At 47.5% G+C, this 18,686-nt stretch overlaps 1 protein-coding gene across 2 annotated transcripts in view; it reads right to left on the bottom strand.

The window, feature by feature from the left end:
- The window catches only part of UNC5B (unc-5 netrin receptor B), an 81,536-nt gene extending 77,884 nt beyond the window's left edge, over positions 1-3,652 (bottom strand). For both annotated transcript variants that reach the window (XM_006937850.5, XM_023240527.2), the window contains exon 1: positions 3,143-3,652. In XM_006937850.5, coding sequence (XP_006937912.3) covers positions 3,143-3,221 — 79 coding nt within the window. In that variant the 5' untranslated portion in view covers positions 3,222-3,652. The remainder of the gene's footprint in view (positions 1-3,142) is intronic.
- Between the last annotated feature and the right edge of the window lie 15,034 nt (positions 3,653-18,686).

The raw sequence follows: 18,686 nt of genomic DNA, 5'->3' as shown, positions 1-18,686 counted from the left end.
TGCAGGCTAGTGGAATGAAGGAGCCACAACTAGCCTGAGGTTTGAGGCCTGAGTTCAGATTCCAGACCTATCCCTGAGTCCCCGAGTAACCCCGGGGGGCACGTCCGGGCCTGTTCCAAAGCTTCAGCATAAATAAGGGGGTTGGAAAAGAGAAGAATTGTTTTGTCCTCCGGAATTCCGGAGGGGTGGGGGTGGAGGAGGGGGGAGGAGAGAAATTACCTCCGAAATTCCTCCCCTGCTGTGATACTTTCACTATAGGAGAAATCTCATTAAGACCCTCTAGATTTTCCATTTTTTTGAGATGGGTGTTTGCTATCGTGTAGAGAGAGACACGGATGGGCCACCACACCACACTACACTACCACCCCCCTCCCCCCACACACACACATGCACACAGAGCAGAGACACGCGGAAAACTCAGATTTTTAATTGCATCTTAAAAGGAAATGTTATCATGACACCGTGGTCCCTTCTTAACCATCCCAGCCAGAGGCCATGGCAAGACTCATTAAAAGCTCCAGGAAAGGCTAACAGGTGGGTGGGGTGACAGGAGATCCTCAGGGCTAACCCAGGCTTTTGAAGTGGCCTCTGCTGGCCAGTCACTTGCTGACATCCGCTTCTAAGGGTCTGGGGTTTTATGGCTCTGGGTTTGATTTCTCCACCATCAAACTTTATGGCTTAAAAATCCTCAGTGCTGTAAAGGGAGCTCATCTCCATATTTACTGGGGAGGGGGGCGGTGAGAGGAAAGAGCGGCGCCTGCTACCTGAGGGGAGCTTGCACATCTCCCAGAAAGACCCCCCCCCCCACCTTCTATGGAGACAGCCTTATCTCCCTCAGCTTGATATAAACCTCGAGGCAGAGGTGGATGGGGCCCCGAGGAGGGCTCCGAGGAGGAATCCAATGTGACCTGAACCAGCCTGACTATTGGAGAGGAGCAGCCCTGTGCGCACGTCTGCAACCTGTGGTCAAGTGAAGGCAAGCTTTGAGGAAAGCCAACACGCTGGCCTTGGTTTTCCCCATCAGTGAAATGGGACTCATGAAGGATCCAACGGGCAGACCCAAAGAACATTCTGAAAGAAGTTCTGTGCCTGTGGCATCAGAGAGATGAGCTGTGTAGGAGGAAGGAGCCGGTGCTCCCTCCTGAAGGCAGATTTCTAAGGGCTTTACACTCCGGGCCGAGGGAAGGCTGCAGGCCAACCCCACCAGTTGGCCCCTCTCTAGGCTGGTGGGCAGGCAGCCCCTGCCGTGCTAAGTAATGAGCACAATTCCAACACCGGTTCTGCTCACGAGTGAGAAATCAAAGCCTGGTATTAGAGGCCATTTCTGGCTGGGCTCCGTTTGTGCCCAAATCCATCAAAGCCCTGGGCCTGGGGTTTCCTCTGGGAAAGGTGGGGGCTGGATGCTTTGTTAAGCAGGAAAGGCAGGCCACCCCCAGCCTCCCCAGCGGAACCTGGCTCCGGAGAACTCTCGGCCAACCAGTCTTGTCTTTTTCCTGCCCAGCGGAGACCCTCCCCCCACCCTCAGTAACCTCAGTATTTATTCCCCATCCCATTGCCCGGTTGGTTCTAAAACAGTTTCCCAAGCGCCAATCCTGCCCAAGTTCACAGAGACTTCACCCTACCCTTCAATCACCTCCCCTCAAACACCCTCAAACCAGAAACCAACACCCCAGCCCAGCACCTCCCGCATTAAACTGCGCTCTTTAAAACAAGGTTGGTCATTCAGCAGCCTGCCCCCTCCCCCACCAGTACCTTCCAACTTCAAAACACTGCTTTAAATACCAGAGTCTGCCCAAATCGTAATTAACCTGGATCAAATGATTGTGTCGTAACTTTACAACATAGGGCTGGGGAAAAAAAAAAAGTGGAGGATGTGCTAAAACCAAGCCCTCGCTCCAAGGCCGTGGGAATCATTAATTCCAGAGTGAGGAATCTTTGGCTATTGGGGTGTACGTGGGGGGCGGATGCCAACAGCACCGCGGAGGTGGAGGGGGAGGGCTGCGTCACCTCGTCTACTTTCTGCGCCAGGTTTCCAGCCCCATTCTCAGCCTCAACTCAGAGGGCTCCGCGCGGGACGCCCCCTACCCATCCCACTCCACCCCGCCTCGCCTCGCCTCGCCTCGCCACGCCTCGCCTCGCCCCGCCCCGCCCAGGGAGCGGAGGTGCCCGGCCGCCGCTGCCAGCTCACCTACTTGGGTTCCGGCACCAAAGAAAGGTTGGCTCCTCTGCGTCCACCGGCTCGCCGGGAAGACACAGCCCAGACAGCGACGCGGGGCCCAGCCACAGACGAGGGAGACGTGTACACGACCACAGCGAGGTGCTGGAGGCGGTGGCGGTAGGCACTTTATTTCAGGAGCCCACCAACCCCCTTAAGGCATCCTACAGGCCCAATGTAGATACGCGCACCTCGTCCGCTCCCCGGACCGGGAGAATGTCAGTGACCCATTTAGACGGAAACTTGGCAGGATCACTATGTACTCCCCTCCACCCCAACACACATACATACCAAACCCCAGAAAATATCCCTCCAGACCAGCGGATCCTGCGGTCGCAGGGAAAGCTGTGCGAGCAGTATTCGGCCCTTCCCCCTTCGATAGCCAAAGCCTTTCAAGCCTGCCTCCTCCGGCAGGCCGAGCAGACCCGCACTTCCAGTGCTCCGCAGGTCTCTCTATCCCTCCCTCCCGTTTGCTGATTCCGGAGGGTGCAGCGCATAGGAGCCTGGACGAGCCCGGACCCCGACTAGGAAGTTTCCGGCGAACCGCACATAAACGCACACCTGACCGAAGCGGCGAGTCTTTCCCCCCCCCCCCCCACCCCGGGTCTCCGTGCGCGGGGAAACTGGGGTCCCCTGGAGGCCAGTCCTCCGGAAGGAGCAGACCTCGACTCGGGCACCCGTTCCAAGGAAAAGAAGTGATCCCTTCTAGGCGGGGGCAGGAAGCTTACTCCGAACCACCTGGCCTGCGCCGCCCGAGGGGTGGCTGCGCCATCGCCCACTTTGGTGGGCGGAGAAATCTACCTTCTAACTTGGGTGCCGTGGCGCTTTCCCTGTGCACACCGACGCGGTGATGGACCACTTCAACTTCGGGAGACTGGGGCGCAAATGTCCCCTATACGTCCGCCCCCACGCCCGATCGCTCCCTACCTGCTTGGCTCAGCCTCGGGTCCCAGCAGAGCAGCAGCGCCAGCAGCAGCGCGCCCCGCGCTCCGCTCCGGGCCCACATGCTCCCGCGGCCAGGCTCGGGCGCCTCTCCCCCGGGGCTCTCTCCCTGGCCCCAGCCTCGCCGCCGCCGTCTCCGCCGCCGCCGCCTCCTCCTCGCCGTCCTCCCCGGCGCCCGGCCGCGCCAGCCCGTGCCCTCCGTGGGGGCAGCGGCAGCCACGCTGCGCAGAGGGCTGCCGGGCGCTCGGAGCGCAGTGGGTGCCCGGCGCCCGCTCTCCCGCCAGGCTCCGGCGCGCCCCTCTCTGCGCTCCTCAGGCTCTGGGGCTCCGAGCGCTCCCCGCGCTCCCACGCCCTGGCTTCGAAGTTGCGAGACAGAAGGTGAGTGCACTCAGCGACACTCGCAGCAGCCCGCGCCGCGCCGTCCGAACCCCCGCGCGCGCCTCTCTGCGCCCCGCCGCTACCCGCGGCTGCGGCGCCCTCGCCGGCCTCCGCCGCCTGCCACAATGCCGAGCGCCGCCGCTCGCTCGCCCTAGTGAGTCCGCGAGCGGAGGGGGACGGCGCGCGGCCGGGGCGGGGCCTGGGCGGGCAGGGGCGGGGCCGGCAGGGGGCCCCGGAGGGAGGGAACCGAGGGCCACCCGGGCGCGGCCTCTGCCGAGCTGGGGGCCTTTCAAGGGGGTCCTCGCGAGCCGGTGGGCCTGGCGACTTGGAAAACCCGGCCGCTGGAAATCAGCTGGAAGTGGAGTCTGGCCAATTTTCTTTTCCAAAAACTAAGGAAGTGTATCTAAGCTCTCCTTTGGCTTGGCTGTGTCAGCTTTCTCATCTGATCAAATTGAGGAGTCTCACTTTTGGCTCCCTTCGTCTGTATTACGTCCCATGCCTTCTACATGTTGGGATGTTTCCAAAACCGACTCTCTAAATGAGAAAATCTTGAACGCCGAAGTCGTGATCAAGCTGGGGCTTACAGCTATGTGAACTTGGGTATGAACTTGGGATGTAGATCATCCTGGATGGGTCTACTTGTCTGAATAACCTCAGGCAGAACTGTTTACCAGACCCCTCTAAACCTCTCGTAGCACTTTAGGGGACTAGGGCGTTAAAAACTTGTCCTCCAAGGAACAGTGGGGTGGAGGGCACGGGTACAAACATTTTTGGCTCAGAGAAACTTGGGCTCTGTTCCTTACCTTCTGTGTGACCTTGAACTGAGCAAGCTACTTAACCATTCTGATGCTCCCTTCATCATCATCTAAAATAGAGAAAAAATTATAATTATTTCATAAGGGGGCATAGGATTGAATGAAAAAAAATTATGTATGGAAACTGCATTAAATGTCAGTAATCTCTCTTTCCAAGATCTCCCCTCCCTGCCAGGCTGATTCCTGGGGGGTATACCAGTCCTGGCCTCCCAAGGGTAAGCCAAAGGCCATTTAGGTGGAGTTTGAGGGATGGTGGTGTTTTAAGATTGAAACACAGAGACGTCAGAAGGGGTGGACCAGCTAATACTGGCAAAGACTTGTGCCCCAGGAATGGGGTTAAGCACTTGATACGCATTACCTCAGTCCTCACAACAACTCTGTCCCCATTTTATAGATGAAGGAATAGAGGCACAGAGATGTAAAGTCATTTGCTCAAGATCACACAGCTTGGAGAGAATGAGTGAATGAAGGGGGCAGGGAAGACGGGATTAGAAAGAAATTCTGAGCTGGGGAGCCTCCACCCCCCTCCACCCCACCTCTCAGGGGCTGGCCTGGCAGAGAAGAATATTGCCAGCCAGCAGGAATGCCTCTTCTCCCTAGCTCTGATCTGTTCTCTACTTGGGATTTTTCTGGAGCTGGGATCTAGAATAGCTCCTCAAATACAGGTGCCGTGGGCAGCTTCAGGAAAGGGTGAAGGAAGCCTGAGATTGGTCCAGCTGGGCCGAGGAGCCTGTAGGGGATGGGCTGAAATAGAGCCAAGTATGCCCAGGGATACTTTCTAGGCTGAAGAAGAAAGGATTTGGGGACCAGAGGGGACCTGGTGGGGACAGAGGAACAACAAGTATTGCCCATACCCTCCTCCACACACCCTGCCCCACAGGTTGGGGTCCGGAGCCTCTGGGGCAGGGTTCCTATAGTCAGTCTGCCCCTTCCGCCCCCTGTGGCTGGGTACTCAGGATCAGGAGGGTGGATGCGGGTAGTGCCAGACTCCCTGGGAAGAACTTTGGCCAACCGAGAAAGGTCCCTGTGGGCAAAGGTAGGCGGGTTATTTTTAGCTTGGCCCAGGGCAGCCCAGGCAAGGGTAGTGGATGAGAGAGTCAATAGCTGATCACACCAAGCCAGCTCCACCCGTCCATATAACTATAAGCACACATACGTACACATACCTCTGGACACAGTTACAGGCATACCTCACTGATACACACCTACAAAAGCACACACAGGTAAACACACAGGAAAGACCCACAGGTGCAAATGCAAACTGACCCTCCCAGAAACACCTACAAATGGGCACCCAGCTGCAGAGACAACCACATACCTAAGACACAGGACCAAAAAAGGCACACGCACACCCCTTGTCACAGCCACAGACATATACACAGACATACACCCCCAAAAGAACAAACATACTCCTAAGATGACACGGAAGCAGTAGATACTTAGATGCCTGACTACCACGAGGAAACCCATACAGGAACACAGGTACCGGGACCCACAACTGACCATCACCGTCTGGGTGCAGACACATGGTCAAGGACACTATGCTGGACAACTCAGCAGGGAGGGACCTCAGCAGAAACATGGAAGGCGGGGAGCACAGGGCTGATGGGCACTCACGTGCTCTCTCTCTCTCTCTCTCTCTTTCTTAATCAGGAAGCTGGTGGGAATTGGAGATTTTTCCAAAAACTTTCAGTCCTCTGGACTTTGCTGTTCAGGCAGTAGCTGCACCAGGTAGGCCCTTCTAGCCTGGTTTCATGACTTTGTTTAATTCCTGGCGGCAGGGTAGGGGGGGATGGGAGGGCAAGCAAAATAAATGTGGTCATTTATTTGCCCCTCTCCTCCCAGCTGTCCCACTTTCCTCCCCGGCCTAAAAACTCTGTCAACTCTTAAAATATGCCCATGGAGGGGGGTGGGGGTCCTGGGCCCGGTTTTCCCTCCAGGACTCCAGCATCAGGGTGGGGAACGTACCACACTGGGGATCCCTCTGTAATTCCCTGCCCCCCTGCCATGCTGTAACAGTGTGAGTGCTGGCCCTCAGCTGGGGTCAGGGAAAGGCCTTCAGAGGCCCTGAGCCCACACCTTTCCCTGGGATGGGTGAAGAATGGGCAAGGCCCAGGCCCTGGGATGACTCATTAGTGTAACTGGATTAAGAATTACCAAGGTGTTCCCAAACCCAGAGCCATCACACTGGCAGTAAAGGTGTTCCTGCTGTGAGTTGAGGAGGAGGAGGTGATGAGCTGCTTAGAGGCAGGGCCCCTCCTTTCCTGTTCACTATCATGTATCTCACTTGTAAGACAGCATCCAGCACATGGTAGGCCTACAATCAATATCGGTTGAGTGGAAACATCAATGAGGCTGGAAAAAGAGGGGCTACTGAGCAAAGGGTCCCCAGACTTGTCAAATGGGCCCTAGAAGGAACCTTGGACCTCCCGCTCCATTTCCTGGGGGCCTGGGACCTAGGGCTGGAGGAAGGGGGGGGGCAACTTTCTGCAACACAGCTGCTTTGAAATCAGTTCCAGAACCAGCCCTGACCCTCATTGGGGGCTGCAGATGCTTCCACGGGCTACCCTCATTTCTCCCGAACCAGAGGAGCCTGTGGGAGCCAGAGTTGTGGAATCTGGAGTTGAGCTGATTGACGTTTGATGGTCCAGGGACAGCTCTTACCTGCTGGGAGAAAGGGGGGGGGGCTGTCTGCTAAGCCTTTCCTAGCATCAGTTTCCTCGATTGTAAAATGGAAACACTATCTCCTAGAATTAAAAAGAATACACACAAAGCCCCTTATCTGGCTGAACACAAGCTATTTATTTAGTAACAATGCTGATTTAAGAGCCGCTGTCGGGGTTGTCTCGGCCGGCGGGGCTGGCGGCTCCGGGTTGGCCCCTCCTTCTGTGACCAGGACCCGTGTGCTCGCAGCTGCCACTAGGCGGCGCGCTGCAGCTCATTTCCCGCGGCCTGCCGCTGCAACCTCCGTTCTCAGGCCGCGGGTAAGGAAGGGAGAGAAGGGAGAGGCCATGGGTCAGGAAGAGAGCCTTGCTTCCACCCGGGAGCCGCGCAGGAGTGGTTCTTGGGCCCCTGGGTGGTCTGGGGAAGGGAGCTCTCAGACTGCTCGGTTTCGAGGATCTTGTTGCGTGAGGGGGGGAGGAGGGGGTGGGGAGGTTGGGGAGTGGGGTTTGGGGTTTGGGATGGGGCGGGAGGCTTAAGGATGAATTCGTAATCCCCCCCTGGCCCATCCAGTCCATTATGGACCCCAAACACCTGGACCCTGGTGGGGAGGCACCTAACGTTGAGGCCTTTGAAGCTCTACCGTCTCTTTGTAATATTATTATAGCTAATGTTGATTGCTTTCTATGTGCCAGGTACTATCCTGAGTCCTTTATATGCTGACAGCAACCTTATGAGACAGGCACTGTTACCCCTATTTATTTGCCAGATAAAGGAACTGAGGCACAGAGAGGCAACTGGCCCACGGTCACATACAGCTGGCAAATGGGCCAGTGGAGATTCAACTCCAGACGGAATGGATCTCAAGCTTATACTCTTCTTGTTCAATTTTGGATCACATGAAACTTACCATTTAAGAGTGTACAATTCAGACCCCAATGATCTTGGGGTCATGAGTTCAAGCTCCATGTTGGGCATTGAGCTTAATCGATAAATAAATAAATAAATAAATAAATAAATAAGATTCCGTGTTTCCTAGTATATTCATGATGCTGTACGGCCATCATCATTATCGAATTCAACAGCAATCCTGTCCCTCCAAAAAAGAAATCCCACATCATTAAGCAGTTACCTCCGCTGTGTCCCTTTCACATTCTTTCTTCTCCCAGCCCCTGGCAACCATGAATCCACTTTCTTGTTTCTGTGCACTTACCTATTCTGGGAATTTCGTATGAACAGATGCATAACACCATGTGACCATCAGGCTTGGGTTCTTAACCTCCGCTAAATACTGTGACAGCCCCCTCCCCCCCACCCCCACCCAGACACACATCTTTTCTCTTGTCCCCAGGCGAGGGCCTTCTCCCTGGGGTTCAAGCAACAGAAGCAGTTAGTCACAAAAGCCTCGGGGTCAGGCAGATCCGGGTTTAAATCCTGGCGCTGTCTTGGACAATTTACTCATTGTCTCTGCTGTTGCCTTCTGTTAATTAATTTAAAAAAATTACATTTTTTGCTTTGTTTTGCTTCTGTTAATTAATTAAAAAAAACTTTGAATTTTAAAACACTTTTAGATATACAGAAAAATTGTTGAAATGGTATAGAAAGTTCTTATCCAGTTTCCCCTACTTTTAATATCTTACATTAGTACGTAGTATCTTTGCTACAATTAATGAACCGATATTGATGTATTATTATGAACTAAACTTCACAGTTTCTTAGTTTTTACTTAATATTCTTTTTCTGCTCCGGGATCCCATCCAGCATGCTACGTTACATGTAGTGATCATGACCTCAGAGGCTACTTTTGGCTTTGAAATTTTCTCAGCCTTTTCTTTGTTTATGTGATCTTGACAGTTTTGAGGATTATTATTGGTCAGGTATTTTGTAGAATGTTCCTCAGTTGGGATTTGTCCATCTTAACATTCTTAATAACTTTGGAACAAAGAGGCCTCTTCGAAATAATTTTGCATTGGGTTCTACAAATGAAGGTCCTGCTTACAGGACAGAGACAAGGCCCCAAAGCAGGGCCTGGGATGGGCCCCCAGGCTGTGGCTGGCAGGTCTCCGTCCTGCCCTGAGGGGCCTTTGAGCTCTGTACAGGGAGTGCTGGATGAAAGACCCAGGGTGGGAAGGAAGCCATAAACCTGGAAGAAGATTGCATTCCAGGCTGAGGGGACAGTGTGAGAAAGATTGCAGGGTCAGGAATGTGGATGGTGTGGTCAGGGTGTGGCGAGGCCCTTGTCGCTCCACCGGGGGACAAAAGGGCAGAGAAGGCAGGAGGGGAAAGCTCCCAGCAAAGGCAAGGGTTGCTGTGCTAGAGATTCTGTAGGAAATGGAGAGTCATGGGTTCTGACTGAGCTGGAGAAAGGCCTGATGGGAACTGAGCTGTGGGAGCATATTTGAGGCTGGGGTGTCGGGGGCAGACTGAGGAGGACAGCCCAGGGCAGGGAAGCCAGGGGTTTGTTGCCCAGGCAGTGTGACTGGCCTGGGGCAGCGGGGGTGGGACCTGGGGACTCTGGACTTTGGGGCCTCACTGAGGGTGGGAACTTGGGGCTAGGGGACAGAATGGGGGCCGGGGGAGCCGGGCAGGGGAAGGCAGGATTGCAATGGTAAGAGTAGTGAAAAGTGTTGGAGGGGTGGGTTGGGGAGAAGGTGGAGAATTGGGGTCTGGACGTGGTAAATTCGAGGTGCCTGTGAACTCCCCAACGTACCTGTGTGAACGCAGGACTGACCAGTGCTGAGGGGAGTGGCCACTGTCTTAAAAAAGCCAGCTAACGTGTACTAAGCACTTCACAGCGAGCCAGATGCCAAGCCAAGAGCTCTACATGAATTAGTTCTTTCGATCTCCACGATGACCTGCGAAGTGGATGCTATGCTTATCCCCATTTTCAAAATAAGAAAACCGATGGGTGCCTCGGTGGCTCAATCGGTTGAGCGTCCGACTTCGGCTCAGGTCATGATCTCGCGGTCCTTGAGTTCGAGCCCCGTGTCAGGCTCTGTGCTGACAGCTCAGAGCCTGGAGCCTGCTTCAGATTCTGTGTCTCCCTCTCTCTGCCCCTCCCCCACTTGTTCTCTCTCTCTCTCTCTCTCTCTCTCTCTCTCTCTCTCAAGAATAAATAAACAATAAAGGAAATTTTAAATGAGAAAACCGTGACTCAGTTTTCCCCAGTTAGTGGGAGACAGAGGCCAGACTGAAAGCCCAGCAGTCTGGTTCCAGAGCCCAAACGACTACCTAACTAACACACAGAACCGCCTGTGTAAGTTCCCCCTGTGTTCTTGTAACCACATGATTTCCCGTTCTTCCTCTCCATTGTTCTTGGAGGTGAGTGTTGATCCTGGACTTATTGAAATGGAAACTGAGGCTGGGAGAAGGAAAGGGACAGTCAGAGTCAGTACTGACTCTGAACTTTAAACTCACATTCTTAGGACTGGTCCACACTACCAGCCTCTTCTGATGAAGTCTGAAGCTGTGAATGGGGAATTATCTCTGTAGAGGGAGGAGGAAGAGGAGAGGGTATGGTCTAACAAGGACTTGCTATTATTAAAATAGCAAGATAGACCTTTTAAACTTTGGTATTCTCTGTTTCAAACATTGTAGTTTATGGGGTGCCTGGGTGGCTCAGTCGGTTGAGCATCCAACTGTTGATTCAGCTCAGATCATGATCCCAGGGTCATGGGATCAAGCCTTGCGTCAGGCTCTGTGCTGAGCGTGAAGCCTGCTTAAGATTCTCTCTCCCCCTCTCCCTCTGCCCCCCTCCCCCACTCCTGTGCTTTCTCTCTCTCTCTAAAAAAAAAAGACTTGGGGTGCCTGGGTGGCTCAGTCGGTTGGGCATCTGACTTCAGCTCAGGTCATGATCTCACAGTCTGTGAGTTCAAGCCCTGTGTCGGGCTCCGTGCTGACGGCTTAGAGCCTGGAGCCTGCTTCGGATTCTGTGCCTCCCTCTCTCTCTGCCCCTCCCCTGCTCATGCTCTGTCTCTCTCCGTCTCAAAAATAAATAAAAACACTAAATTTTTTTTTAAAAAAGACTGAACATTCTGGTTTAAATGTATTCAGGTAACATCAAGTTAGTTTGTCTAATGAAAACATCAAGACACTTCATGTTTGCCTGAAAACTATAATAATACAGCATTGGCATGTATAGGAATGCCTTTTGCCCTTTGATTTCAGAACTGCTCATGTGATGCTTCTAGAATTGTTCATGGAATAATGGGCTGCTAATCAAATTAAACACAGTATTCATAGTATCCAGAGAGTATAAGATAATTCACTTGCCGAGATTAATATGTAAATTGACTTTATTTACAAATCACTATCTTGATCATTACAATTCTGTAAAACTTTCATCTGGGCAAAAGTATAATTACTGAGTTCTAGCTCAGTTCAGTTCCTCGAACTGAAACTGAGAGGTAATTCAAAATTAATCTGTAAGAGACAAAATTCCCATGTTTCTGGGATTGCGGGGCTCTGGGTTTTCAGTAGCTGGTTCTTTTGAAAGTAACTCACTACTATTGTCAGGGTAAATGCCAAAGAAATTATTCCGGGGAGAGTATTCTTGAGATGGGCCTCCCAAGTTGTGAATTGGCTGCACGGGCAATGAACATCTTAATTGGAGGAAGAGGGAAAGGAAAAAATCCCCGTGGTGGAATAGACTCTGTGTGTGTGTGTGTGTATTTGAGGAGAGGGATAGTATAAACCTTTCCTTTCTGTTGCACACTGACTCTACAGCGAAGGGCCATATAGGGAGCACCCCTTGTCACTTCCTCTGCCCCGTCTTGTAATATCAGCAGTCAGCTCATCTGGTTCTGGGTATTTAGATTTCTCTTTGTTCCACTCTTTTGCCATAAAATCGATTCCACTGTGAACTATGAATTTAGACCTATTAAGCCTTTCATTGGTTGCTTCTCAGTCTGCGGTTGCTGATGACTCTTTATCACCGCTGGTATCTTTTAAGCAGATGCCGAGTCTGCCGGTGTGCATGGGTATGCATATTCTTTCTTAAAATGGCTAAGCTTTTCAAGGGCTTTACCTTTTCTTTCGAGTAGTTAGGTAAGTTGTATGGTGAGAGATTTCTAAACCAGTGAGAACTTCTGCTCCAAGTTAAGAGAGCTGTAAAAAATTCTAATGATTGCTGTCCAGAATTTTATCACTCAAGGACCAGGGCAGGGGAGTGCCTGGATGGCGTAGTTGGTTGAGCTTCTGCTTGATTTCGACTCTGCTCGTGATCCCAGGGTGGTGGGATCGAGCCCCGTGTTGGGCTCTGTGCTGAGTGTGAAGCCTGCTTGGGATTCTTAATCTCTCTATCTCTCTCTCCCCCTCTGCCCCTCTTCCCTTCTTGCCTGTGTGCTCTCTCTCTCCCAAAATTAAAAAAAAAAAAAAAAAGGACCTGTGCAAAAATCGGTACTTAAACTGGTGCTTTCTGGTTGGGGTGACCTACTGGAACCAGGAGATCCCAAATGGTGGAGGAGGTCAAGGTCAAGGAAAGGAAAGTTCAAGAACTGATACACCCACGTTCCTGCCCACTGCTTCCTCTTCTGTCTTTTAAAAAATTCAGCTGAGGTGTAAGTTACATACAAGGAAATGCACAGATCTCGAGTGTAAAGTTCTATGACTTTGACAAGCAAACACACCTAGTAACCAAGCTCCCAATCAAGATATGAACATTTCCATCATCTGGGAAAATTCCCTGGTCTCCTTCCCAGTCAGTCCTCACCCTGCAGAGGCAGCCACTGTTCCGTTTTTTTAACAGCGTAGACGAATTTTGCTTATTCCTGAATGCTGCATGCATGGAATCAGATAATGTGGACTCTTCTGTGACTGGCTCCTTTTGTTTACCGTAATGACTGAGATCCATTCCAGCTTGCTGTGGTAACGAAGTTCCTTCCTTGTTATTACTAAATAGTATTAATTATTCGGACATATCCCGATTTGTTTATTCACCCTCTTGTAATGGACATTTGGATTGTTTACCAGATTAGTCTGGTATGAGTAAAGCCTCTATGAATATTCTGGAACAAATTCTTTTTTTTTTTTTTTTTTTTTTGGAAACATAGGTGTCCATTTTTCTGCAGTAAGCAAGAGTGAAATTGCTGGCTTCTCAGGGAAAAATATATTTAATTTTAGAGAAAATGGCCACAGCAGTTTTTCAAAAGTGATTGTTTCGGTTTGTGCTCCCACCTTCAAGGCTGGAGAGCTCCAGTTTTAGTCCTCACCAGCATTTGATATTGTCGGTGTTTTTGACGAAACCAGCGGGTGTGAAGTGATATCTCATTCTGGTTTTAACTGTGATGCTGGCCACCTTTTCATACGCTTATTAGCCACTCGGTGTCTTCTTTTATGATGGATCTGTTCAAACCTGTTGCCCAATCTTTCTTGGGATGTTTCTCCTTTTACTATTGGTTTGTGGGAGTTCTTTGAACATTCCGAGTACACATCCCTTGTCAGATGAGTCCTTCCGCCTATAGTTTGCTTTTGCATTTTGTTACAAGTGTGTTTTAAAGAGCCGACGTTTTCAATGTTGATAAAGATCGAATGCTTTATATTTCTTCTTTTATGATTACTGCATTTTGTGTGATAGAGATATTCTTCTGTTGCCTTCCAGAACGTTTATTGTAATTAGCATTTTTGTTTAAGTCTATTATCCGTCGCTAATTATTTTTAGTGTGTAGTGTGAGATGGAGGTCGAGGATCATTTTCCCCCCATATTTTTATTCACTGCCTCCAGCGTCATTTTTTTGAAAAGACTTTCCCTTCCACATTGAATTGCTTTGGCCCCCTTTATCAGAAATCAATGAACTGTGAAAGTGTGAATCTATTTCTTGATCCTCTGTTCTGTTTCATTAATCCATTTGTCTATCCTTACCCCAATACCACACCGTCTTCACTACCGTAGATTTACAGTTAACCTGTTAACTCTCTAACCTTCTTCTTTTTTTTTTTTCAATATTATTTTGGATTCTAGATCACACATATTTTTATTACCTTTAGAAGCAACTTGTTAATTTTCATTAAAAAAGTTAAGATTTTGATAAGATGTCATCGAATGTATACATCAGTTTGGGGAGAACTGACCTTAACATTGAGTTTTCCAATCTGCAAACAGGCACCTCTTCCTTTTCTTAACTTCTCTGGGCCTTATTCTGTCATTTTCAATGTAGAGACTTTGTATATTTTTATTAAACGTATTCCTATATATCTTACAGGTTTTTATGCTATTAAAATGGTTTTTCTGGCGTTTTCTAATTGGCTGTATAAACATACAATTGATTCTGTATAATGACCTTGTATATTGTGCATTACTAAATTTACTAATTAATACTAGCTGTTTTATCTGGGTTCTGTTCATGCGCGAACATATCGTCTGTGAATAAAAAGCATTTTACTCATTCCATACTAAGTGTTATGAATTGTATTTGTTTCTCATGCCTTATTGTACTGGCTAAAATCTCCAGCACAGTGTTGAACAGAAGTGATGAGGGCAGACATTATACACATGTTCTGGATCATAGGGGGAAAGTGTTCGTATTTCATCATCAAGTATGACATCAGCCGTCCGTCAGCTTTCCACAGCTGTTTTCCTTCTATTTTATTCCCACTTGGCTTAGTTTTTATTTATTTATTTATTTATTTATTTATTTATTTATTTTTATTTTTTTAGATCATGAATGGGGATTGGATTTTGTCCGATGCTTTTGCTGCATTGATTGAGATGATCATAGCTTTTTTCTTCTTTCTTTGGTTCCTGTGGTAAATTACAGTGATTTATTTTCAGGTGAGAAGCTAGCCTTTCATTACTGGGATAAACCACATTTTGTCATCCTATATTATCCTTTTGGTATCGTTCTGAATTCAACTTGCCCATATTTTGTCAAGGCATGTTTACATTGATGTTCATGAGGGATGTTGGTCTATACTTTTATTTTTTGTAATAGTGTTGTGAGGTTTCAGTGGCGAGTCAGGCTGGTATCATAAAGTGAGTAGGGGAGCATTTCCTCCTTTCTAGTTTTAGAAAAAGTTGGTATGAGATTGGCATTGGTATTATTTCTTTTTTTTTTTAAGTTTTTTTAAACGTTTATTTATTATTAAGAGACAGAGAGAGACAGAGCATGAGCGGGGGAGGGGCAGAGAGAGAGGGAGACACAGAATCCAAAGCAGGTTCCAGGCTCTGAGCTGTCAGCACAGAGCCCCGTGTGGGGCTCGAGCTCACAAACCGCGAGATCATGACCTGAGATGAAGTTGGTCGCTCAACCGACTGAGCCACCCAGGCGCCCTGGCATTATTTCTTCCTTACATATTTGAAAGAATTTTCAGTGAAGCCACTTGAAACTAGTGTTTTCTTTGTTGAAGGTTTTAGTTGTTAACCCAATTCTATAATGGATTCAGGCCCGTTAATATTTTCTGGTTTCTTCTTGGGCCAGTTTTGGTAAGCTTTACGTTGATGGAATTTCTCCAGTTCATCTCAGTTGTCATATTTATTTGTGTATGGTTTTAGTACAGAACTAATTATATCCCCTGTTTTGTTTTTTGTATTGGTAATTTGAGTGTCTTCTTGTTCTCTTTCTTTTTCAGTCCAGTTAAGGGGTTATCAGTCTTTTGATAAGATCTCTTTCAGTCTTTCAAATGATCAGATTCGTCTTTGAGGACTTTTTCTTTTATCTCTCTATTTTTTATATTATTGTTTTTTGCTCTATTTTCTTTAAGTTTATTTATTTATTTTGAGAGAGAGAGAGAGAGAGAGAGAGAGAGGGAGAGGGAGCTTGGGAGAGGCAGAGAGAGAGGGAGAGAGAGATAGGATCCCAAGCAAGCTTCACACTGTCAGCTCAGAGCCCGATGCGGGGCTCAAACCCACAAACCGTGAGATCATGACCTGACCTGAAACCAAGAGTTGGACGCTTCACCGCCTGAGCCACCCAGGCGCCCCTGTTTTCCGCTCTATTAATTATTTCTTTCTACTTACTGTGGAACTTGCTCTTCTTACTTCTTAACATGCACTCTTGGCTCGTTGATCTTTCGCTTTATTCCTGTCTAATACAAGCGGTTAGAGCTACGCTTTCTTTTTAGCAGCACTTTATTCACATTCCATTCATCTTGATATGTTTTCTTTTCCATCTCGTTTAGTTTCTTCAAATACTTACAAGGAGGAAGAAAAGGCATGGGGCGACAAAGGAATAAGGAACAGAATGAACAAAACAAATAATAAATGGCCAATGTAAACCATAACATATCAATAATTACTTTATCTTTTTAAAAAGTTTGTTTGTTTGTTTGTTTGTTTATTGAGAGTGTGCTGCAGGTGTGAGTGGGGAAGGGGCAGAAAGAGAGAGAGGGAGAGCGAGAATCCCAAGCAGGCTGCAGGCTGTAAGTGCTGAGCCTGATGTGGGGCTCGAATGCATGAACCATGAGAGCAGAACCATGACCTGAACAGAAATCAAGAGTCAGATGCTTAACCAACTGAGCCACCCATGTGCCCCTACTTTATTTTTTTTAAAGATTTTGTTTGTAAGTAATCTCTATACCCAACGTGGGGCTCAGACTTACAACCCCAAGATCAAGAGTCACATGCTCTACTGACTGAGCCAACCAGGCACCCATCTAATAATTACTTTAAACGTAAATCATCTAAATACATCAATTAAAAGATGGAGATTGGCACAGTAGATAGAAAATTACCTAGTCACATAGTATCTACAAGACACCCACTTCACATATAGCAATATAGGTAAAAAGAGAAAAAAATATACTGTGCAAACACTAATTTTTAAAAAGCAAAGTGGCTGTATTAATGAGATCAAGTGGACTTCAGAACAAAGGAAATTACCAGGGACAAAGAAGGACATTAAATATTGATAAAAGAGAAAATACACCAAGAAGACATAGAAATCCTAAAAGTGTATGCACCAGACGACAGAGCTTCAAAATCTATGAAGCAAACACTGACAAAACTGGAAGGAGAAATAGAAATAGATCTATCTGCAGTTACAGTTGGAGACCTTAACATCCCCTTCTCTCTACCAGACAAAAAAAAAATCAATAAGGATATAGAAAAAGTGAGCAATAGTGTCAGACAACAGATCTAATAGGTATTTATAAAACACTGTCACCAAACAGTAGAATACATATTCTTTCAGGTGCTCATGCAAAATTCACAAAAGTGTACCGTATCCTGGACTTTAAAGCAGATTCCAACAAATTAAAAGAATTGAAATCATGTAGTCTGACCACGAGGGGAATCACACTGGAAATTAATAATAGAATGATAACAGGAAAATCTCCTAACACTTAAAAAAAAATACTTAGAACTGAATTATCATGATAGTACAGCATAATTGTGAGATGCAGCAAAAACAGTGCTGAGAGGGAAATTCATAGCCCTGAATACTTACGTCAGAAAAGAGGAAAAGATCTCAAAATAATTTCCCTTAGTTCAAAATATTATCTAACTTCCCAGAGCATTATTCTTTGACCAATGAGTTATTTAGAAGTGTGCTATTTAATTGGCAAATATGTGATGTTTTCTAGACACCTTTTTGTTATTGATATTTAATTTATCCAAGTGTGGTCACAGAACAAACTTTTCATGACTTCAGTCCTTTAAAATTTATTATAATGTGGAGCGCCTGGGTGGTTCAGTCGGTTAAGTGTTCAGCTCTTGGTTTCGGCTCAGGTCATGATCTCGTGGTGTGTGAGTTCGAGCCCCACATTGGGGTTCACACTGACAGTGCAGAGCCCGCTTGGGAGTCTTTCTCTCTCCCTTGCTCCCTCTCCCTCCCTCTCTCTGCCCCTCCCCTGCTTGTGTTCTATCTCTCAAAATAAATAAAATAAACTTTAAAAATGTTTAAAATTTACTATAATGTGTTTTTGATGAATATCTGTAACCATAATCTATATACTATCACAATAAGTATTGTGTGTACATATATAAATAATGTATATTCTGTAATTGTTAAATGTAATGTTCTATAAATATCAGGTAATTTGTTGAAAACAACTAACAAACTGATAGTTTTCTTCAAATCTACTTCCTTTGTTCAAATCATATTTCCTTTTTAATCTTATTCAAATACTCAAAGAATAATGTTAGAATGTTCTATTGCTTTTAGTTGTCTGAATACTCGCTTCATGTACTTTGAAGCACTTTGAAGTACTTTAGAACATAGACATTTGGGAAGGTCAAGTCTCCTCGATAAATTGACCATTTATCATGGTGTAATGTCTCTTTATTGCTAGTAACACTTTCTTTTGAAGGCTGGTTTGTCTGGTATTACCATAGCAACAACCTTTTCCTACGTAATAAGAAAAACGTGTTTTATATGTTAGAGTACAATATTTTAAATAGAAAATATAGCTGCCTTGAGCAATAAGAGAAAAGGCAAACAAGTCTATCAAATTGATTGCTATAAACTTTGTGTATTTGTTATACATATGGACCAGAACATATACTCTAAACAATGTGGACAGTTTTATTGGAACCTAAATGTATGTTAACGTATAATAAACTGCACATATTTGACGTGTATAACTTGTAAGTTTAGACACCACCCATGGAACCATGACCACCCCAAGATTGTGACCCTATCTATTGCTCCTGCAAGCTTCCTCATGCTCCTTTGTAATCCCACCCTCCTGTCCCTTTATCTTCCCCACCCTCCCAAGCAAACACCAGTCTGCTTTCTTTCACT

The sequence above is a fragment of the Felis catus genome, chromosome D2 (genome assembly GCF_018350175.1).
Source record: "Felis catus isolate Fca126 chromosome D2, F.catus_Fca126_mat1.0, whole genome shotgun sequence".
Taxonomy (NCBI): Eukaryota; Metazoa; Chordata; class Mammalia; order Carnivora; family Felidae; genus Felis; species Felis catus.
The sequence above is the reverse complement of the archived record's forward strand: the minus strand, read 5'-3'. Positions and strand labels throughout refer to the sequence as shown.